The following is a 20,242-nucleotide window of genomic DNA, read 5'->3' on the forward strand; positions in this document are numbered from 1 at the left end:
CATGTTGTCGGCAGAAAACATAATTTTCCTTTGTATGATCCACAACATACCTGATACATTGATGATGACACAAAATAAAAACTTGTTAACTAAAGAACTGTTTGAATTAATACATGAATGAGTAACTAAAATAATGACTAAATGAATATTGAGCACATGAAGAAAATAGAGATATTATGGACCTGAACAGCCAAAGAAAATATAATTATCCCTAGGATACTCATTATCTCTGCTTTTAAAATTCTGGACTGTTGTAATATCTTTGAACAAAATCTTTGATATTTTCTTTTTTTTTTTTTTAGGTTTATTAGACTTTTTTTTCCTAATTATAGAATTCCAGGCTCATCAAATAGTTTTTTTCCCCAAATTTAGTTATAATTTCCATAACAAAAACCACTAAATTATTGACTCTAATCTAGTATTTATAAAATAAACCTAGCAGCAGGCTACCAATACCTACAGATATAATCATTCAAGGAAACTTTTAAACATCAGTGTTTTCATTTAATAAATATAACAATTTTGGGGGATTTTTTAAATTTATTTTTTCGCTGTTGTTTATGTTGAGATAAAAGTCTTAACCTATTTGTCAATTTTGACCTGTTCTATTCTATAAATTACTAAAAAATGTTTCTAAAGGATAAGGGTTTATTCAGATTGATATTACTGCAATTATTTGATTACTTTAGACTTAATAAACATTTTGAAGTTGTACTATGATAGGATTAGTCTCAATTCTTGTTAACTGTTTTTAACAATAAATTATTAGTCATTAAGATACAACACCTTAGTAACAGAAATAAAATTTACACTATAAAGTATATTACTGAAGAAAATAAAATCTCAATTTTCAGCTTTTAATTTTTATTCTTGTCAAACCTAAGAACATAACAGGTATAATATTCATACATTCTAGAAAACTATTATAAGACCTTTTAGTTTTATATTCATACAATACAAAACATATCTTGTCAACTTAATAATTATTGAATAGAAAAAATAATTCTATTTTTATTCTCCAAAATCACTGATTGAAAAGGGCTACTTACAATCCAAAGTCCATCATATTTCACTTCATTATGGAAAATGCTGCATTCATTTGCCCACCACTCTATGCAGTTTGGATTAGTGAAATCAGGGTATACTGATAATCCTGGCCATACCTAGAAGAATAGACCATTCACATATATACATACATTTAAAAATAAATAAATGAAAATTCAAACTAATTGAGTGGAGAATTATTAAAATTATAATTTTGTAATCCATGTACAGTCTATATTAACAATAATCTCAGGCCTACTTTAAAATGCATTTAAGAGAAATTAAAGTAAAGAAAGAGTGACAACATAAAAAATTTATGAAGGGAAACAAGAAGAACATGGAATGGATGAGGCTGTTATTTTGACTGCAGATTAATTTTTAACATTCTAGTAGGTTAGGTTAAAAATAAAAAATCATATAATACATTCATTGTCTGATAAAAGAAAATACATTATTAATTCATTTCCAAAGTCATCTGCTTCCAAAAAGTTCAGGGGGGAAATTCTTTGTTTATATATTTTTTAAATTAACAAATGCATAAATGACACATGTGCTGAGTAATGTTTCAAGCATTTTTATTACTGTTAATCCATTTATTCTTCACTTGAGCTTTAAGAGATAGGTACAATTTTTATCTTCATTGTACAGATAAAGTAGTTACTAGAATTAAAACCATTTTACAGGTGAGAGAAGTGATGAACAGAAAAGTTAAACAAGTTGTTCAAGGTTATGCTACTAATAAGTGGCAGAGAAGAACTTCAACAAACCCAGGCATTATCCTATCAGAGACCATGCTTTCAAACACTACACATATTATCCTGCCTCTTTATGATTGATGCTTCTCCAGATTATTTTACTTATTACATAAAACAATGACATTGGCAAGATAAATTCAATTTCAAATAAATTGTTTTATATTTAAATTATGCAGATTAGCTATCTGATCTGTCCATATCCAACAGAACAGGTCTTAACAAAATGTATTCTGTGACTTATCAATAGGCTTTATACATAGGTAATTCACATATTCATTTTTCTATCTGTAAATTAAGAATTTTAATCAACAACCTCATTATTTTATTGTGAGGATTAAATATAACCCATAAAATAATACACAGTATATAAGTTCTCAATCTATATATGCATTATTTTATTGGGAGGAAATTCAGTTTTGTTTTCTGGTGGAGCTCATAATTAATTGAAGAAGACTTGCAAGAGAAATTTTAATTTTGATAAATGAGATAAAAGGTGATTGTTAGGATAGTCTTCAGTATTTTAAATAATGCTAAAATAAACATGTTTTTATAATTTCATATTTCTCCTGTTTTATTCTTGTGACTAAATAACAGAAGTGGTATTACCAAGTCAATGTATCTAGATATCATGAGTTTTGATATGACTTACAAAGTTGTCTCCAAAAGAATATTTAACCTTGTTAAAGTTTTGTATTTTGGAGGTAGGCATTTTCCTGACTCTGCTCTTACTTGCTTTATGATATTAGGAATGTACTTCACCTTTCTCACATTTACTTCTTCACCTGTAAATTAAGACTTTTAATCAAAACTATCTTACTATTTTATTGTGAGGATTAAATATAAACTGAAATTTAATTCACAGTATATAAGTACTCAATTTATATATGCACTAGTTTACATTAAATTATCAGAACTTTATAATCTAAATTATTTATCACATTTTGTTATCTTTATTTTTAATTGTGTACGGCACTAAAAATGATCTGCCTTCTTACCAAAACTGTTTTAGAGATCAGTGGAATATTCGCTCTGTCTAAAATTTACCTACACATTTAAATATCAAATCTAGATTTGAAAGTGAATGATGCATACATGTGCATACATACAAAAACTTTGTCACTGCACAACAGAATGTCTCAGCAACGCAACTGTAATAATTATTATAATTTACCTCTCCAATAATTGTTGTAGTCCCATCTGACTCATTTACCCACACTTTGTGTGCATTTCCCCTCTCATAGGTTTCATATGGTGTCCCATCGGCACGCTTACTAATGGCAATTCCAGGGTCCTAATAATGGAAGAAATAGGCAAGATCACCAAAGGGCAAAAATGTGTCATTAGACACCAAGGCTAAAATCATCTATACCCTCAGTTTCCCAGTTACTATGTACAATGAAGAAGACTAACAGTAAAAGAAAATGATTAATTTGAAATATGGCATTGGAGGAGAGTTCTGCGGATACCCTGGATCACCAGAAACACAAACAAGTGGCCCTTAGAAGAAATTAAGCCTGGCACGTCACTGGGGGCAAACATAACAAAAGTGTTCTACTACCAGTACGTCATGAGAAGGCAGGGTTCTTTAATGTAGAAATGCCAGGAAAAGAAGGCAGCAGGAAAAGAGGAAGAAGACTATGAAATGGATTGATTCCATAAAAGAAGCCATAAGCATGAGTTTACAGGAGCTGAACAGGACTGTTGAGGAGAGGACTTTGTGGACATTACCCATGTATAAGGTTGTCAGTAGTCAGAGCTGACTCAGCGGCATGTAACAGACACAATAATAGAAAAAAGAAACAACAGAAAATCTATTAACTAACAAAAGTATAAATAGTAAAATTGTGTTACTGTATAATCAGTCATTACCAAGATGATGACATATTTCTGTCCATGATCATGCAAATCTTGAACAAATTCAGGGAGCCCATTAAATGTAACTTTATTATAAGTAAAGTCTTTCTTGTCTTCCATATAGTCAATATCAGTGACCTGTGTATCCTAAAAATCAGCAGAGCATGTATCAATAAATAGCACTGAAATAACTCTCTAATCACTTCAACCTTTAAGTCCAATGTATTTGTATTAAAATATAATTATTAAAAAGTAAATGAACTTAGATTCCTTTTATGTCACTAAAGATGTGATATTTTTTATAAAACTAGTTTTTCTAATTCTAAAGTATGAAAGCATTATGATTATTCACATTTGTTCCAGTGACAATAACTGAGTATGTGTTATGATATAATGTGATTAAATTTATTTTAAAAACTATACATTACATAAAATATTAAAGTCTAAAAATATAATCTACTAAAATATAAATATAATTTTATTCACAGTCAAATATATATTCGGTTATAGTATAATTGATTACCAGTTCTCAAATTTTCACATACGTATGGACATTATATATGGTAATAAAACATACTTTATCATTAAAAGGCAGCTTAATAATCCTCATGCATATATGTATAATAGTCCTGACAATTTCCTACATTTATTATTATGTGACAATATTTAACTTGGTACAGATTTCTACAAACCCTTTATCCCACTTACAAATGGTATGCCAGCTGCCCGGTTTCTTTTTACCACTTCTTTCACCACATCAAGTGATTTATAATTCCATTTACTGAGTTGGAATCCAAGACTCCAATATGCTGGCATTGTTGGTCGTCCAATGAGCTTAAATTACAGTAAATGGACATTTAATTAGTTTCAATAAAGATTATTAGAACCTAATATTAATATGCTTATTACTTAACTCTAGCACTCATTTAAGTTTCACTGCATTTCAAACAAATATTTAGTGTTATTTATATTTTCAAATGTGTCTTAGATATTCTGTTAGAATTCTGTTCTGAAACATTTTAAAAATTGGTTTTGTAACTTTTTTATTTTGTGTTGTTAAATTAGAAATTTAGCACTTAAGGTAGCATTTGCAAAGGTATATTTTGATCAGCATGTAAAAGAAGAGAATAAATGAAAGCATCACAGAGATAATCAAAGAAAAAATAAATTTTTCCAACCATATCTTCACTTCCTTTAGCAACAAAATGAATGCATAAATAAATAGTCAACATGTAAAACAAAGTTATTTAAAAGTATACAATTTCTATTCCCTTACACGTGGCTACTTATTTATCTCCTAGTTTTTAAATATATTTAAAAATATATGTTATGCAAGGCTCCACTAAGTTACTTCATAAGGTACAAATTTCATTCACATGTAGGCCTTGGATTCTTCACCTCCAGAGGCCAAATAGAGCCTCCTCTTCCACTGCCTGGATGGCCCAAGTGGGCTCAGTGTGTGCCCGCAAGACTATCAGTGTCTCATCACAACAGAGGACATGAATTTTCAGGTGGAAATATGGGTGTAATCGACATTAAATTTCTTCAATAAAAACTGACTCTTAGAAATATTGTTATTTGAAATGATGAATATTTTTGGTTTAGGTTGTGTGTGTGTGTATATAGATATAGATAGATATATAGATATAGATATAGATATAGATGATATAGATATAGATATAGATATAGATATAGATATAGATATAGATAGATATAGATACATATATAGATGATATAGATATAGATATAGATGATATAGATATAGATATAGATAGATATTCCATGATTTCTCCATTATGTATATATGTCTAAATACTACTAGGTAATTAATTTTTAAACATTAATATTGGCTTATTATAGTCTATTCAAAAATTAAATATATTTTTTAAATAATTTATCAAATAGAACTCTCAAGAACTCAGTATTTTAAACTCTACTCATAAATATATAAATATCTTAATGTACCACAAAATTTCTTTTACATTTTGGACATGTGAATGAAGTTTCTTTGTGTGTGTGTGTGTATTATATATGTGACATAACGTATTTCATAAAAAGTGTATCAGCATTTATTATATATTATGTTATTTATACATTCATTCATTTTATGTTACATGTATACATTTTCATTAAAAAAATAAAACTATCTAAATGTTCAAATGAATTATGTTTTAAATTCAACCTATTGAGCCCAGTAATCCGTTAGCTTGTACAAAGAGGACAGTTAGTTTTCCTTCAAACAAGAAAAAAATTTCTTTTGTCTACTCTCCACATAATTTGAGCCTCATTTAAATGAAGCAGTGATTAATAGAGTTATATTTTATACCAGTTATTTATGATCGCGCTTACAATCAAGACTTTAGAACTCTACCCATGAAGTGATGCAAGCAAGCGCACTGCTATGTGTGCTGCATTCATGTGCCAAGCAGGAGGCAATATCACCTACTGCTTCACTCAATGTGTAATAGACAACTATTCCAATCAATATTTCAAAAATAAAATTTCAAATTCTTTTAAACAACGTTCTGTCCCCTATTTTGATAGTGTGCCAACCAAACACAAAGTCTGTATATAGGCCAGCCTAGCATTATAATTATGATTTCATATAACAGACACTGTAATTTTGTCTTTTTTTTCTGAAATTCACTTTATTCATACACACACACATATATATTTTTATTGCATTTTTTAGAGAGAGAGGAAAGGAGAGAGAAATAGAAACATCGATGTGAGAGAGAAACATCCATTGGCTGCCTCCTGCACATCGTCTACTGGGGATCGAGCCTGCAACCTGTGCATATGCCCTGACCGAGAATCCCACCAAGACCTATCAGTCCAGGGGACAACCCTCAGTCCACTGAGCCACACTGGCCAGGCTGAAATTCACTTTTATAAACAGCAATTTGGGAATCGTTAGACACTGTAAATAATTCAATTGTGTATTATCCTAGCTACTCTCATTTTAGGTTTTTGATCCTAATTAATGATATAAATGATACTTTTTGACAGCAAGTACTTCTTCTTTGAGATATCTTAGGAAATGAAAATTATATGTCAAAATATAATAAAGAAAATTTTTATTTTATTTTATTAATTTTAGAGAGAGATTGGAAGGGTCAGGGGGGCAGAAAAAGAGAATCATTGATTTGTTGTTTCACTTGTTGATGCATTTATTGGAAAAAATTATTTCTTCTTTTTCTCTCCAATCAAACTCACAACCTTGACTTGTCAGGATGACACTCTAACCAATGAACTATTTGGACAGGGCTCAGTAAAACAAAATTTTAAAAATAAGCATGGTCCTTAAATCTTATACCAGTAAAAAGTGATTTATTTTTCCATGATAACACCAGGAAATCTATCTGAACCAGGAGAACAATTATATGGAAGAAACTTTCAAAATCAGGCTCAAGGCCTGCCTGACCTCTCACCTCCCCAAGGTCCATATATATATATACGGTATAAAGAATTTTATAGTATAGACCTGAAACACACCTCCTGATACTGTTGAACTACTTGTTCTGGGGTATCACCGAGAAAGATGTAGAAGTCCAGAATGCCACCAGTAATTCTGTAGGTTATGATAGGAGTAGGCTGGATGAAAATCTCTAAAAAACAAAAATTGAGACAGCGTATGTAAATAGTAAAAGGTTAAATAGTGATAAAATAATTATAGTATCTACTTAAAGTACTTTGTATTAACCACATAATTTTAAGCTGTTTTTAAATAATTATGAGGAAATAAGATATTGAAAAATGGGGAGACTACAGGAGGAAGGGAGAATGCCACCGTGAATGAGGTTTACGTTAGGATATCCCAACTGTTTCCTTGTGAAGATGCTGGCAAAAGCTCCCCGAGAAATCACATAGCAAGAGATAGAGAACCAGTTCTTTTACAACAAAGACACTTTTTCTTAAATTGCATTTCAATTAGTTATTTTAATTGAAAATTCTCTGAAAAATCATATTGTCACATACTGGTTTCTAAGAAAATGTAAAATTTTGTTTTTCTATATGTAAAACAATAATTGCCTGAATAACCATATAATATTTACTGTTCTTAGTGAAATACTATTACTTTTTATGGCTTTTTATTATCACCAATTTACCACTTAAATATAAGTATTCACTCACAACATGAAATACAAATAATTTTACATTATTTGAATTATGATAAACCAAAAAGTATTATTTCTTCTTTATCTCTCCATATAGACCTCTCTGTTTTTTATATGTAGTGGCATGCTAACTTATCTTAGCAAATGAGGCTGTGGAAACAGGAATATTCATTTTCATGAATGTGTTTCAATGTTGTTCTGAAGGGAAAAGAAAGTTTCTGAATATCACAATGTAACATACTTTCCCCAAAATAGAGTACTGACATACAAAATTTTATTGTCTTCCTAAATACAAAACCTACTCATAATCTCACATACTAAATCACAAACAAGAGAGTTACTCTGCTATATAATATATATTGTTGGAATAAAAAGAATAGTTAAAATATTTCAAGTTAAGTCTCATTTAAATATATGTTCAGATAAATTACTCTTACCCATTGCATTGCTGTTCATTAAGAAAACACCAAATGACTTTCCAGAAGTATCTTCAATGCACATAAAGAATGTTTGATGGCCATATAAATTATTATTATTCTGTAAGACAAAAATTTGAAAATTAAAAAGTTTAAATAAATTTAACACAAAAAATTATATATTTAAAATAGTTTTTATGAATTTCAGTTTGTTTCTGTATTTTACACCTCATATGCTAATTTTTTCTATTACAGTATATGTACCATATGAAACTGTAGCACAAAAATATCAAACTGATTTTAATTAATTCATCAAGATATAAACTATATAACCTAATATATACATTACACTAGTAATAGATTATTTAACTTTCTTTTAGTTTTATATGATTAAATGAGTTTTTACAAAGAGAACCAACTCCTGGTATAAATATGTGAACTTATAGACGATCACAATATGTTATGGAAGAGAAAGCAGTAGCCATAGATGTCCAATATGTTGTCTAATAGATAGGCAGACACTATGTCATACAAACCCATATAACATGCCAAGAATTTTGAATTATTCTAATGCAATGACTATTCATAAACAGGTTTAAGTACATTATTAGATGAATAAAGCTATTCATTATAGGGTATTGACACGTTTATCCATTATGTCCATGTTGACCCAAGGCACTGCAGAGAATTCTCAAGCCCACTCTCATAGAACTTTTGCAGCACATTTTTTGAGAGCTGATGAGTAGAAGAAATGGAGGAGGCAAATGGGAAATACACTTATAAAGTAAAAAAATAAAGCTTTTTGACTGGATATGGAGGTTCAAAGGAAAGAATGTATTTAAAATAGCTATGACATGGTCAGTCTACTGTTTACTACAAATAGTCATACTGTAAACAAAGATTGGTAGAATTTATTAGTCATTCTGTACCAAGTGAGATTTGTTAAAAACAAATTTACTTATTCACTTTTGGGAATAAAATAGTTAGCAATGGCATTTAAAAAGTGGCTAAAATTTGACTCAAAGCTATCATGAATTAATAAAAAAAAATTTAATGATATTGTCTCTATCTTGAAGAATCTCATATTGTGAATGTATAGACACAAATATATACTCAAATAATACACTGTGATGATTGTCATAACTAAAATAAGAATAAAGGTTTAGAAAGTAAATATGAATTCTGCATAAGTTTGAGTGACATTCTATAAAGTGAAACTTTCAATGAGCTCTCAATGACATTGTATACATGATAAATAACTTCAAGTTTTAGTATTTACAAAGAGAACCAACTCCTGGTATAAATATGTGAACTTATAGAAGATTACCACGTTTTGGAAGAGAAAGAAGTAGCCATAGATGCCCAATATGTTGTCTAATAGATAGGCAGTCACTATATCATACAAACCCATGTATAACATGCTAAGAGTTTGGAATTATTCTAATGCAATGACTATTCATAAACAGGTTTAAGTACATGAGTGACTGAAAAGGAAATGATAAAATATAAATATCAAAAGAAAACATTCGTAAACTGGAAATATTTATTTGAACACACATAAAATCTCTTGGTCACTTATTGACATAATTTAGGACTTTGCTAGCAATCTTTACCTTTTCAGTAAACAAGTTCTGGACTGGGTAACACAGGAGGGTTTCAAATAGGCTAAAAATACTATCTGCTCTAATATAATGATTTTATTAATAACAAGAAAGGTAGTTCCTTACATCACCAGGAAGTTGATCCCGCGTAAAAATTGGCCATGTTTTCCAATACAAATCGTGACGAAATCTCTTATGAATGTGTTCCCCAAAACCATAAAAATATTCACTGGGAAGTCTAGTTGAGATCTGTAAATACTGGTCAGAATATACCAAGGGACCAATGCTGGTGTCAAACCTGTACCATCAAAGAAAGAAAGAAATTATCTAGAAATATAAAAAATATTCTACTAGATATGGGTCTATGATATTTTCCAGAATATTTCATTTTAAATATGCCACTTGTTAGCTGTGATCACTTCTTAAGAACACATGAACTATACCATAACCAGAACTTAATTCCATCAACATAATTTGCTTCATTATCAGCGATATATTCCTTCACACGCCTTCTCTCCTTTAATCTTCATCACAATCCTAAAGCACAACTACCTTTATCAATCCCATTTCACAAATGACAGAAATTCAGAAAATTAATTCATTTTCTAAAGTGACAGACTGGTAGAGAGCAGAGACAGATGTCAAACCCAGTTCCGCCTTATTCTAGAAACAGGGTTTTAAAATACAGTACTCTACTGACTTCCCACCTCTAACATACATACTAAAATTAAGTTCAAAATCATTTTTTGAAAAAGGTAAAAGGTTGTATGTTTTTCACATATCAAATATATACTATGAGACATGTGAAATAACATTTAATAATTCTGTGATTTAACATAAAAGTAAATGCACATTATTAAAATCTATTTAAGAAAGGTAATTGCAGAGATTTGATCTTGACTGCTTAATTAACCTTTCTTGGAGATGCAAGAGAATTTATCTCAAAAATTACTAAATTCCTTTTCATATATTCCTCACATTAGTTTTATAATGAAGACCTTCAGTGCTATATTTAATTTAATATCTATAAATAAGACTTTTAACATTACTATGAAAACTAGCCTCTCTCTCAGTAGTAACTATTTGCCTACAAATTGGCAACAGAATATGATAAGTAATAGGGAAGGACATAATAGGGATTCTAGGTATGTGAAAATATTGGCAAAGCTGACACTGTATCACTGATGCTCTTCACCTGCAACTTTGGTTGGCCCATTTTTTGCACCTTTCATCCACAGAAAATAAAACCCCTCTGTCATTATAACTTTATAAAGATGTGCACCATCCTCTTTTGGAAGGAAAGCTATTCTTTCTGAAAATGACTTAAAATTCAAATTTTCCCAGTTCTAAAATAAATTGAAACGTTATTTAAACTAATATAAATGCAAAATTAGATAATTACTTACAAAACTTTTTTATTGCTTTTTCTAAGAACTTTGATGCTAAACGGGTTTTCTGTAACTTGTATATCATACAATGCATTAGTAGCTGTAGTGCCAGTAAATTCTTTTACAAACTGATGAGGAACTTCATATCTTCTATTATTTGGATCAGTGATCTACAAAGATTTAAACAAATCAGCATTACTTGATTCAAAACTGTTATTTAATTTTCCAATTCTGAATTAAGTATTAAATGCAAGTTCCAAATAGAAATTAATAAATTTAATAATTGTATAGATGAGCTATTAACTTAGTTATAAACTTAATTTTAACACTGTTAAACAACTATGCACAAAATTAATTGTACAAATTGTTAAGGTAGAAATAGAGTTTGTTGCAAAAGTACTGTATATAAAATAAAAATTTGTATTGATTGATGTGAAAAATTAATGATAGTATAACAAAACATTGATTTTTTTTTTAAGTAGTAGAATTTTGTGAATTTAATTATCCTTGTTGCTTTTCATTGATCATCCCTTAGACATCCCATAAGGACTTCGAATTTGGTTTTAAAAATTTCTCTTTTTCTCCTTTATTGATTTTTAGAGAGAGAGAGAGAAACTTCAATGAGAGAGAACATAGACTGGCCACCTCCTGCATGTGTTCCAGTGGGGATTTGGCCCACAACCTGGGCATGTGCCTTGACCAGGAATCAAACCTGCAACCTCTTGGTCGATGCTCAACCACTGAGCCACACCAACCAGGCAAAAATGTCTTAATTCTTGGGAAATTTTTACTAAAAAAGGTAACATACAAAAGATTATGGTGGTGTTTTCACTTCCAAATCCAAAAGACCATATACTAGTAAACTATATGCTAAAAAATACCCACAAAAGTTAGTTTCTTTAAAATCACGAATACAAGTGATAGCAATAAAAAAAGAACTAGTGAGTATAAGAGCAAAACTATAGAGCACAATTAACCCCTTTTCGAAATTAAATTTTAAATAAATCCTTAGTTACAGTCTGCAGTTGAAATAACAATAATTACTGAAGTTTACTAACTTTTATTCTTAAGATACTGTATCAAATATTTTACATTGACTGCATTATTAAATTATGTATAAATAACTTCATGAGGAACTATTTATGTTACATTTAAGAAAACAAATTCAGTGCTGCTGATGTGGCTCAGTGGTTGAGTGTTAAGCCATGGACCAAGAGGTCGCTGGTTTGATTTTTGGTCAGGTCATATACCTGGGTTGTGGGCTCCATCTCTGGTAGGTTGTGAGGCAACCCATCATTGATGTTTCTATCTCTCTCTCCCTCTCCCTTCCTTTCTCTATAAAAAAAAATCAATAAAACATAAAAAAAAATAAAATAAACTCAGAGAAGTTGAGTAGTCCAATTAGTCCTTTGCCATGGAATAAATATTTCTTGAGGGCACAAATGTCTTGGTAGGATGAAAGGTATGCTCATAACATATTATGATTATTATTATTTTTTTAGTAATCTCAAAAACCAAACCTTGAACCGGAAACGACTGGGTGTCTGACTTTCAGTTGTGAGGACAAGACTGCTAATGTCATTTCCAAATAATGTAGGTGAAGAAATCCTGTTTAATTTGGTTTCAAGTCCTTAAAGAAACAAGGAAGTTGGCATCAGTCACACCTTTATTTATAAATATTAATAATTATTAAATGCTTTTCTTATTTTTATGTCATTGACTTTATGGCAAATATTGATCTCTTTTCCAATATAGACGATATAATCATGAAAAAATAAATCCTTAATATAATCAATTTGAACATTCTTGAATCCATCTGATTCTATTTAAGATTTTTCCAAAGAAAATTTTAAAATATATTTTTTATTCCACTTTAAAAATATTATGTCAGATCACCATGACAGAACAATTCTCACCAGAATTTGTTGTTTTAATTTCCTCAGCAGTATAGCCATGGTTATTTGCAAAGAAACACCAAGGTATAACCGAATTATTCCATGGCCTCCAGCAGCACCCTCGCAATTCACAAGTGGCCTGAAAAAACATTTATAAAAGGAATGATAAGATTAGTGTTGTTATCATTTGTGTCAGTCTCTATTTTTTTAAACATCCATTCACTCAAAATAATGTTTAAATACACATTTTAAAAAAACAAGCTTATTTATAGGTTAAAATATCACTTATTCTTTGTTTCACTTGAAAGAAACAAATATTTTAGTAACTGAATTAATTACAACATATCAGAGACTGATGCTCTGAGTTGTGTTAAATTTACATGCTAGTGCACATGATTGTAAACTGCAGTATTTTAAAGGTTTCTGCCCTCTAAGTAATTACAATCTATTCTGTAGTTACTCAATCAATGCAGAAGAACTAAAACATTTATTGTATACTAATGTATCAAGGTGCAAGTGAGGCCACAAAGATGAAGCTATGTCCCTGAATTCAAGTCTACATAATACGTGTAAAGTACTTATTTCCAGCTGTCAGTTCAGTATTTACTTAAGCTGTTTAAACTAGTTTATGTGCAGGTGTTGCAACTAGTTGCTGCCGTTATAGTCAATGAATAAAGCAAAATACTGTATTTTCAGCAGTTTTATGATCAATATGGAAATATTGTGTGGGGTAGAACAAAATTATATATGGTTTTATAAAAAGTTGAGCCATACGGTGATGTTATGTGTTAACATTGATATAATTAAAATCTATTTATCATTTAAATTTAATAGTGTGATACACTTTCATAATTTGAACACGTATGATTTTTATTTTATTTGCTGTCTGTATTGAAAGAAAGTTAAAACTTCTTTAAGTAGCTGACATTATACATGCAACCTTCTCTCCTATTTCATTTAACACCAAATTAAAGTGGTATCAGATACACATGTGTACATACCCACAGATACACACATACACACATGTACATTGCAAATGAGAATACAATTAAACCTGACCATTTTTGAAGGCAACTGCCTATCAGACTCTAAAGTATGTGTGACTTTTGATCAGAAAATTTTAACTCTAATTATCTAACTTATAGAAGAAATACTCCCAGAAATGCTAAGAAACAATTGTATAAAAATCATCAGTTTCAGTAGTCTTCATAAAATATTTTTAAAGGTTGGTACAAAATGAGAGGTAGAATTAGACACACCTATACTGATTTGGAAAGGTGTAAAGTTTTAAAAATGAGAGACAATAAATGAGAAAGTTATCATCATATCTTGCTAAAGTAAAATAAAAACTATTTAGTAAAATGTAGTGACATGAAGTATATGTTCCTTGAAACGTACTATATGAGTTTCTTACAGCATTTGTGACACCCATGAAAAAAGACATGTATTCTTTCACATTTCTAGAGTTTAGAAGTCCTAGTGCAAGGTATTAGCAGAACCAGGTTCCCTCGGAGGCTATTGGGAATAATTCTCCCATGTCTGTTCCTAGCTTCTGGTGGCTCTTGGCAATAGCATTCTTTGGTTTGAAGATATGTGTCTGCATTCTCTTCTTCCATCTTCACATTACCTTCTTCCCTATGGTTCTCTGTGTGCCATCCCTCCTCATATAAGAACGCCAGTCACTGGATTTAGGTCCTACCCTAATCCAGCTTGACCTCATTTAGCTAAATACATATTCAAAGACCTATTTCCAAATAAGGTCACATTTGAAGTTCCACCTAGACGTAAATTTTTGTAGAACATAATTCAACACACTACATATATACAACAAAATATTAATTTAAAATGTATATCCTCATGCTCTTAAAATATTAATAATTTGGGGTATTTGTATATATTTTGATACTTGTTATTTATGTTTATCGTTGTGCCTATTTTTCAGGATTTTGGGTATTTTCTCCTATTACTTTTAATTCTTAATCTAACTTCACTTTTCTTTCTGCTCTATTTTAAAAAGCAAAAAATTAAAATATTATGTATTCACAATGCCTAATTTGTAAGCATAAAGTTTAGTAGGTAAAAACAAAATAAATTTATGTTCATACTTTTATGTGTATGTAAGTACAAATATAGAATTATATGTAATACTATATAGTGGGTGGACTCTGTATTATGAACTGAATTGTGTTCCACTATACTTTATATGTAGGAAGCCCTAACCTTTAATGTGACTGTATTTGGAGAATAAGGTCTTTAAGGGGGTAATTGATGTTAAATGAGGTAATGTTAATTGATGTTAAGAGAAGCTTGTCTGATAGGACTAGTGACCTCATTTAAAAAAAAAAAAGAAAAAGAAGAAGATTCTCTCTCTCTCTCTCTCTCTCTCTCTCTCTCTCTCTCCTTCCTCTCCTTCTCCCCCACTCTCCCTTCACAGAAGAAAGATCAATGTGAAGACAAAAGAATGCAGATATCTAAAAACCAGGAAAAGTCTCACCAGAAACCAACCATGATGGCACCTTGACTTCTAGCTTCCAGAATTGAGAGAAAATAAGGGTCTATCGTTTAAGCCTTTAGTCAATGGTATTTTACTACAGAAGCTTGAGTTGACTAATAAATACACTCTGGGTAAAGTTATAACTGTTTCTTAAAATATCATTATAAGTTCACCTTTTCTTTTTAAATGACAATATATAAAATATATTAGCTAAAATTTGTTAAATTCATAAGATAATCACAGTTTCACATTGAAAACTCTTTTTAGCAGCCAAACAGCCTGATATTAAAGACTAAATAGTAGGCAACAAACTTTAAACCATTGGCTTTTAAATGTTTCTCTTCAAAATTCTAGTAACCCATATTTTTCCTAGCCTAATTGTATATTAAATTTAATCATTTCCTAAGGAGAATATTAGCTTAAGAGAACATCTGTCCAATTTTTCTCAGCATGTCACAGTAAACACAGTTATTTATCTCTTTTATCAATTATTAAGCAACCAAACCCACTATTCCTAATGTTGCCCTAACAAAAAACTCTCATATATTTTCAAGTTTTCATGGAAAATTAATCAGAAAATTATGTAAGATTCAGGCATGCATATTATAGATATATGTTCTGAGTATTACAGATTATATTTATGCATATTATAGAGCTATATAATATATTAGGCATATTAAATAATAGGTATATGCTATAAAAGGCAAATTTATAATATAATTTAATATATTATACAATTATATATACTATGTTACAATAATTAATATATAATATTTACATTATATAAATACAATACATTAAAATATACATATTGCAAAAAATGAATATACAAAGACACACACATACTCATGGACCGTTATTCCCATTCAGGTTATGAAGATTAAAGAGTAACTTAAGATGATGTGAATCTATTCAGTTACCCTTAATTATCTACATTTCAACTTCTTCTTCCAAATTCCAAAATAATAAAAATTAATAATATTCCAAAAAATCAATGTTACTATTTTTCCACTGACATTTCTTAATGCCATCATTACAAATACTCTAATTTGAAGTAACTATTCTCTCTCAAATGTTTTATATTGTCAAATGTTATTTTTAATAAAAACTTGATTAGAGAGAATAGAATTTTAAGAAGAATTATAAAGTTAAAATAGTTTCTAAAGCAGAAAATTACAGGACATTAAAAAATAGAGGAAGATATAAAAAAGTAGAAGCATATACCTTATTCATGGATTGGAAGAATTGACATTAAAATGTCCATACTACCAAAGCAATTTATAGATTCAATGCAATCCCCATTAAAACAGCCATGACATATTTCCCAGAACTAAAACAAATGCTTCAAAAGTTCATATGGAACCAAAAAAGACCCCAAATAGCTACAGCAATCTTGAAAAAGAAGAACAAAGTAGGAGGAATCACAATACCAGATATCAGGTTATACTACAAAGCCATTGTAATCAAAACAGCCTGGTACTAGCACAAGAAGAAGCATATAGATCAATAGAACAGAACAGAGAATCCAGAATTAGACCCAAGACATTATGATCAATTAATATTTGACAAAAGTGGCAAGAGCATACAATGGAGTAAAGACAGCCTCTTTAATAAATAGTGTTGAGAAAATTGGACAGCTACATGCAAAAAAATAAAACTAGACCATCAACTTACACCATACACAACAATAAACTCAAAATTAATAAAAGACTTAAATGTGACTAATGAATCCATAAAAATTCTAGAAGAAAATGTAGGCAACAAAATTTTGGACATTATACACAGCAGAATTTTCACTGATACATCACCTAAGGCAACAGAAACAAAGGAGAAAATGAACACATGGGACTACAGCAAACTAAAAAGCTTCTGCACAGCAAAATAAACAACCATCAAAATGGAAAGGGAGCCCACTATATGAGAGAGCATAATTGCCAACAATACAGTAGATAAGGTGTTAATTTCCAAAATATATAGAGTACGCATACAACTCAACAAAAGAAAGACAAAGAACCCAATTAAAAAATGGGCAGAGGACATAAATAGACACCTCTTCAAACAGGACATACAAATGGCCAAGAGACCTATGAAAAAATGGTCAACATCACTAATCATCAGAGAGATGCAAATTAAAATGACTATGAGGTATCACCTCACACCTGCCAGAATGGCCGCCATTAACAAATCATCAAACAAGTGCTGATGAGAGTGTAGAGAAAAGGGGACTCTAGTACACTGCTGGTGGGAATGCAGACTGCTGCAGCCACTATGGAAAAAAATATGGTGTTACCTCAAAAAATTAAAAATTGAACTGCCATTTGACCCAGTGATCCCACTTCTAGGAATATATCTAAGAAGTCTGAAACACCAATCAGAAAGAATGTATGTAGCCCTATGTTCATAGCAGCACTATTTACAATAGCTAAGATCTGGAAACAGCCCAAGTGTCCATCAATAGATGAGTGGATAAAAAAGCTGTGGTACGTATACACAATGGAACATTATGCAGCTGTAAGAAAGAAAGATCTCATATCCTTTAAGATGACATGGAGGGACCTGGAGAGTATTACGCTAAGTAAAATAAGCCAACCAGAAAAAGACAAATACCACATGATCTCACTTATTTGTGAAATATAATGAACAACAACAAAAAAAAGTTGATTAACAAAACAGACCCAGAAACACAGAAAAGAGTATGGTTCAGACTGACAAACATTAAAGAAGAGGGGTGGGGAGGTAGGGATGAGATAAACCAAAGAACTTAGGTACATGTGTGTGTAACCAATGGACATAGACAACAATGCTTGGGGGTGTCGGGATAGGATAGGGAGGACGGTGTCTGCGAGGAAAAAGGAGAAACATCTGTAACAAAAAGAACTTAATAAAAATAAATAGCTTGTTAAGCATGAAATGTTAACTTTTTAAATTGAATTGAAATGAGATACAAAAAGCAAGCTCAATTATTTTTATTATCTCTCATCTGTTTATACAGAAGTATAATAAAAAATGAATGAAGTCTAGTTGACGGGTACATCTTTAAAACCATGGAATGGATTCAATGTTGAGTAATTATCTTAATATGATTATTCTGACATATCTATACATAAAAAAATATAAAAGTCTGTTGCAGACCTTTGTTGGAAATTGTTCTGGAAGGCAGTTTATTCTGGCATTGACAGGATCATTTTGCTCACTTGGACATTGTCCTGTACCAGGGGCCACGGTTGAACGCGTGGTCGTTGGACTTGAAGTAGAGCCACTACCTTCTGCGAAAGAAAAATGTCAATAAAAATGTGGTATTAACTTAAATTTTTTCACATTTTTAAAAGAGTGGATGCTTCACATTGAAAGAATACATGAATGTATATGTAATAAAAATAAAAATAAGCTTGGCATCAAAATAGAACCCCTAAAATTCAGATCCTAGTCCTCAAAGGAAAAAGATCCAAAATTTAAAAATTTAAAATTTAAAATTTAAAAATTGACTATGTGGAGTCCTGTTGGCTGTTTCTTTAGAAAAACAAATATATTCACAGAAGGTCTTGAAGGAGATTTAAAAGGAAATAACATTTACATTCCCACCACATGTATAATGTGTGTTGTATAGATGAAGAAAGATAAAAAAGCATGGATGGGAAAAGAATGTAGAGAAAGGACAAGAATTAAGGAAGGAAAAAGAAAAGGGGGAAAAAGAAGATGCTCTGAAGTAATTAAAAGAGAAACCAGGGAATAACAAAGAAAAATAAATCTCAGCTCTATATAATAATGAAGAAATTTCTAGCCTTTAAAGATGAGTTGGATAAAATTGATTGCTTCACAATGTAGTGAGCATTTGGTTTATTATAAAATAAAGCAAAAGACTATCACCAGTAGAACATGCTAACTACAGTTACTTTGAAGATAATTTAACATCCTTTTCAGTTTTGATTTGATCAAGATAGAATGATGAAAAGAGAAAGTAGATTAGTAATGCATCCACTCTAAATTAGAATTGAATAGTTCACAAAGAAGATAAACACTTCAAGCCTTGTTTCCCTTGCCTTTTTTTTTTAATACAGCCTCTCTTTCCTTAAAAAACAGAGAGAGCGAGAGAGAGAGAGAGAGAGAGAGAGAGAGAGAGAGAGAAAGAGAAAGAAAGAGAAAGATAGCCTAAAACAGGGGACTCCCCCACATTTTCCACCCCACTCTGCAAGTATCTGAAAGCCAGAAGATAAACTCAACTCTCCCCACTAATTGGAAGAGCCTCACTAGAAACTGTAAACAATTATTCCACCTTCATTAATACCTTGATCCCTTTGCCTCTTTGCTATTCGTCAAGCAACCCAATGTGGGAAAGGCAATCAATGTGAGAGCACATAGATTTCTTAATTACGATGGCTCTTCACTGAAATAAATGGAATATAATGGACAGAAAAAGTTTGAGTAATGATGTAACTTACCCAAGATCTTTCTTTACAATTTTCATCTCATATAAATTACTTTTCCAAATCCATAACTATTATGGAGTAAACTTTACCTTAACTGCACTATACTGTGCAATTATTTTTAACACTACTTACCTTCAACAGCAGATGTCTTGGTTGCCAAAACAGCAACTAGGGCAATAGCTATTATAGTAACTATAACAAAGAGGACAATCAGAGTGATTTCTAACCCACTAAATTTTTTCCTTGCCAT

The 20,242-nt window shown here is 30.4% G+C and overlaps 1 protein-coding gene across 1 annotated transcript in view; it reads right to left on the reverse strand.

Moving 5' to 3' along the window:
• The window catches only part of SI (sucrase-isomaltase), a 93,350-nt gene extending 73,108 nt beyond the window's left edge, over window positions 1-20,242 (reverse strand). Inside the window, exons 1-12 of the mRNA XM_036243112.1 lie at window positions 20,125-20,242; window positions 18,698-18,831; window positions 13,093-13,210; window positions 12,697-12,806; window positions 11,195-11,346; window positions 9,915-10,086; window positions 8,209-8,308; window positions 7,149-7,261; window positions 4,362-4,487; window positions 3,669-3,800; window positions 2,971-3,090; window positions 1,050-1,163 (exon numbers count right to left, since the gene is read on the reverse strand). Of these exons, the coding sequence (XP_036099005.1) occupies window positions 1,050-1,163; window positions 2,971-3,090; window positions 3,669-3,800; window positions 4,362-4,487; window positions 7,149-7,261; window positions 8,209-8,308; window positions 9,915-10,086; window positions 11,195-11,346; window positions 12,697-12,806; window positions 13,093-13,210; window positions 18,698-18,831; window positions 20,125-20,242 (1,509 nt within the window). The remainder of the gene's footprint in view (window positions 1-1,049; window positions 1,164-2,970; window positions 3,091-3,668; window positions 3,801-4,361; window positions 4,488-7,148; window positions 7,262-8,208; window positions 8,309-9,914; window positions 10,087-11,194; window positions 11,347-12,696; window positions 12,807-13,092; window positions 13,211-18,697; window positions 18,832-20,124) is intronic.

The sequence above is a fragment of the Molossus molossus genome, unplaced genomic scaffold (assembly GCF_014108415.1).
Source record: "Molossus molossus isolate mMolMol1 unplaced genomic scaffold, mMolMol1.p scaffold_m16_p_5, whole genome shotgun sequence".
Lineage (NCBI taxonomy): Eukaryota > Metazoa > Chordata > Mammalia > Chiroptera > Molossidae > Molossus > Molossus molossus.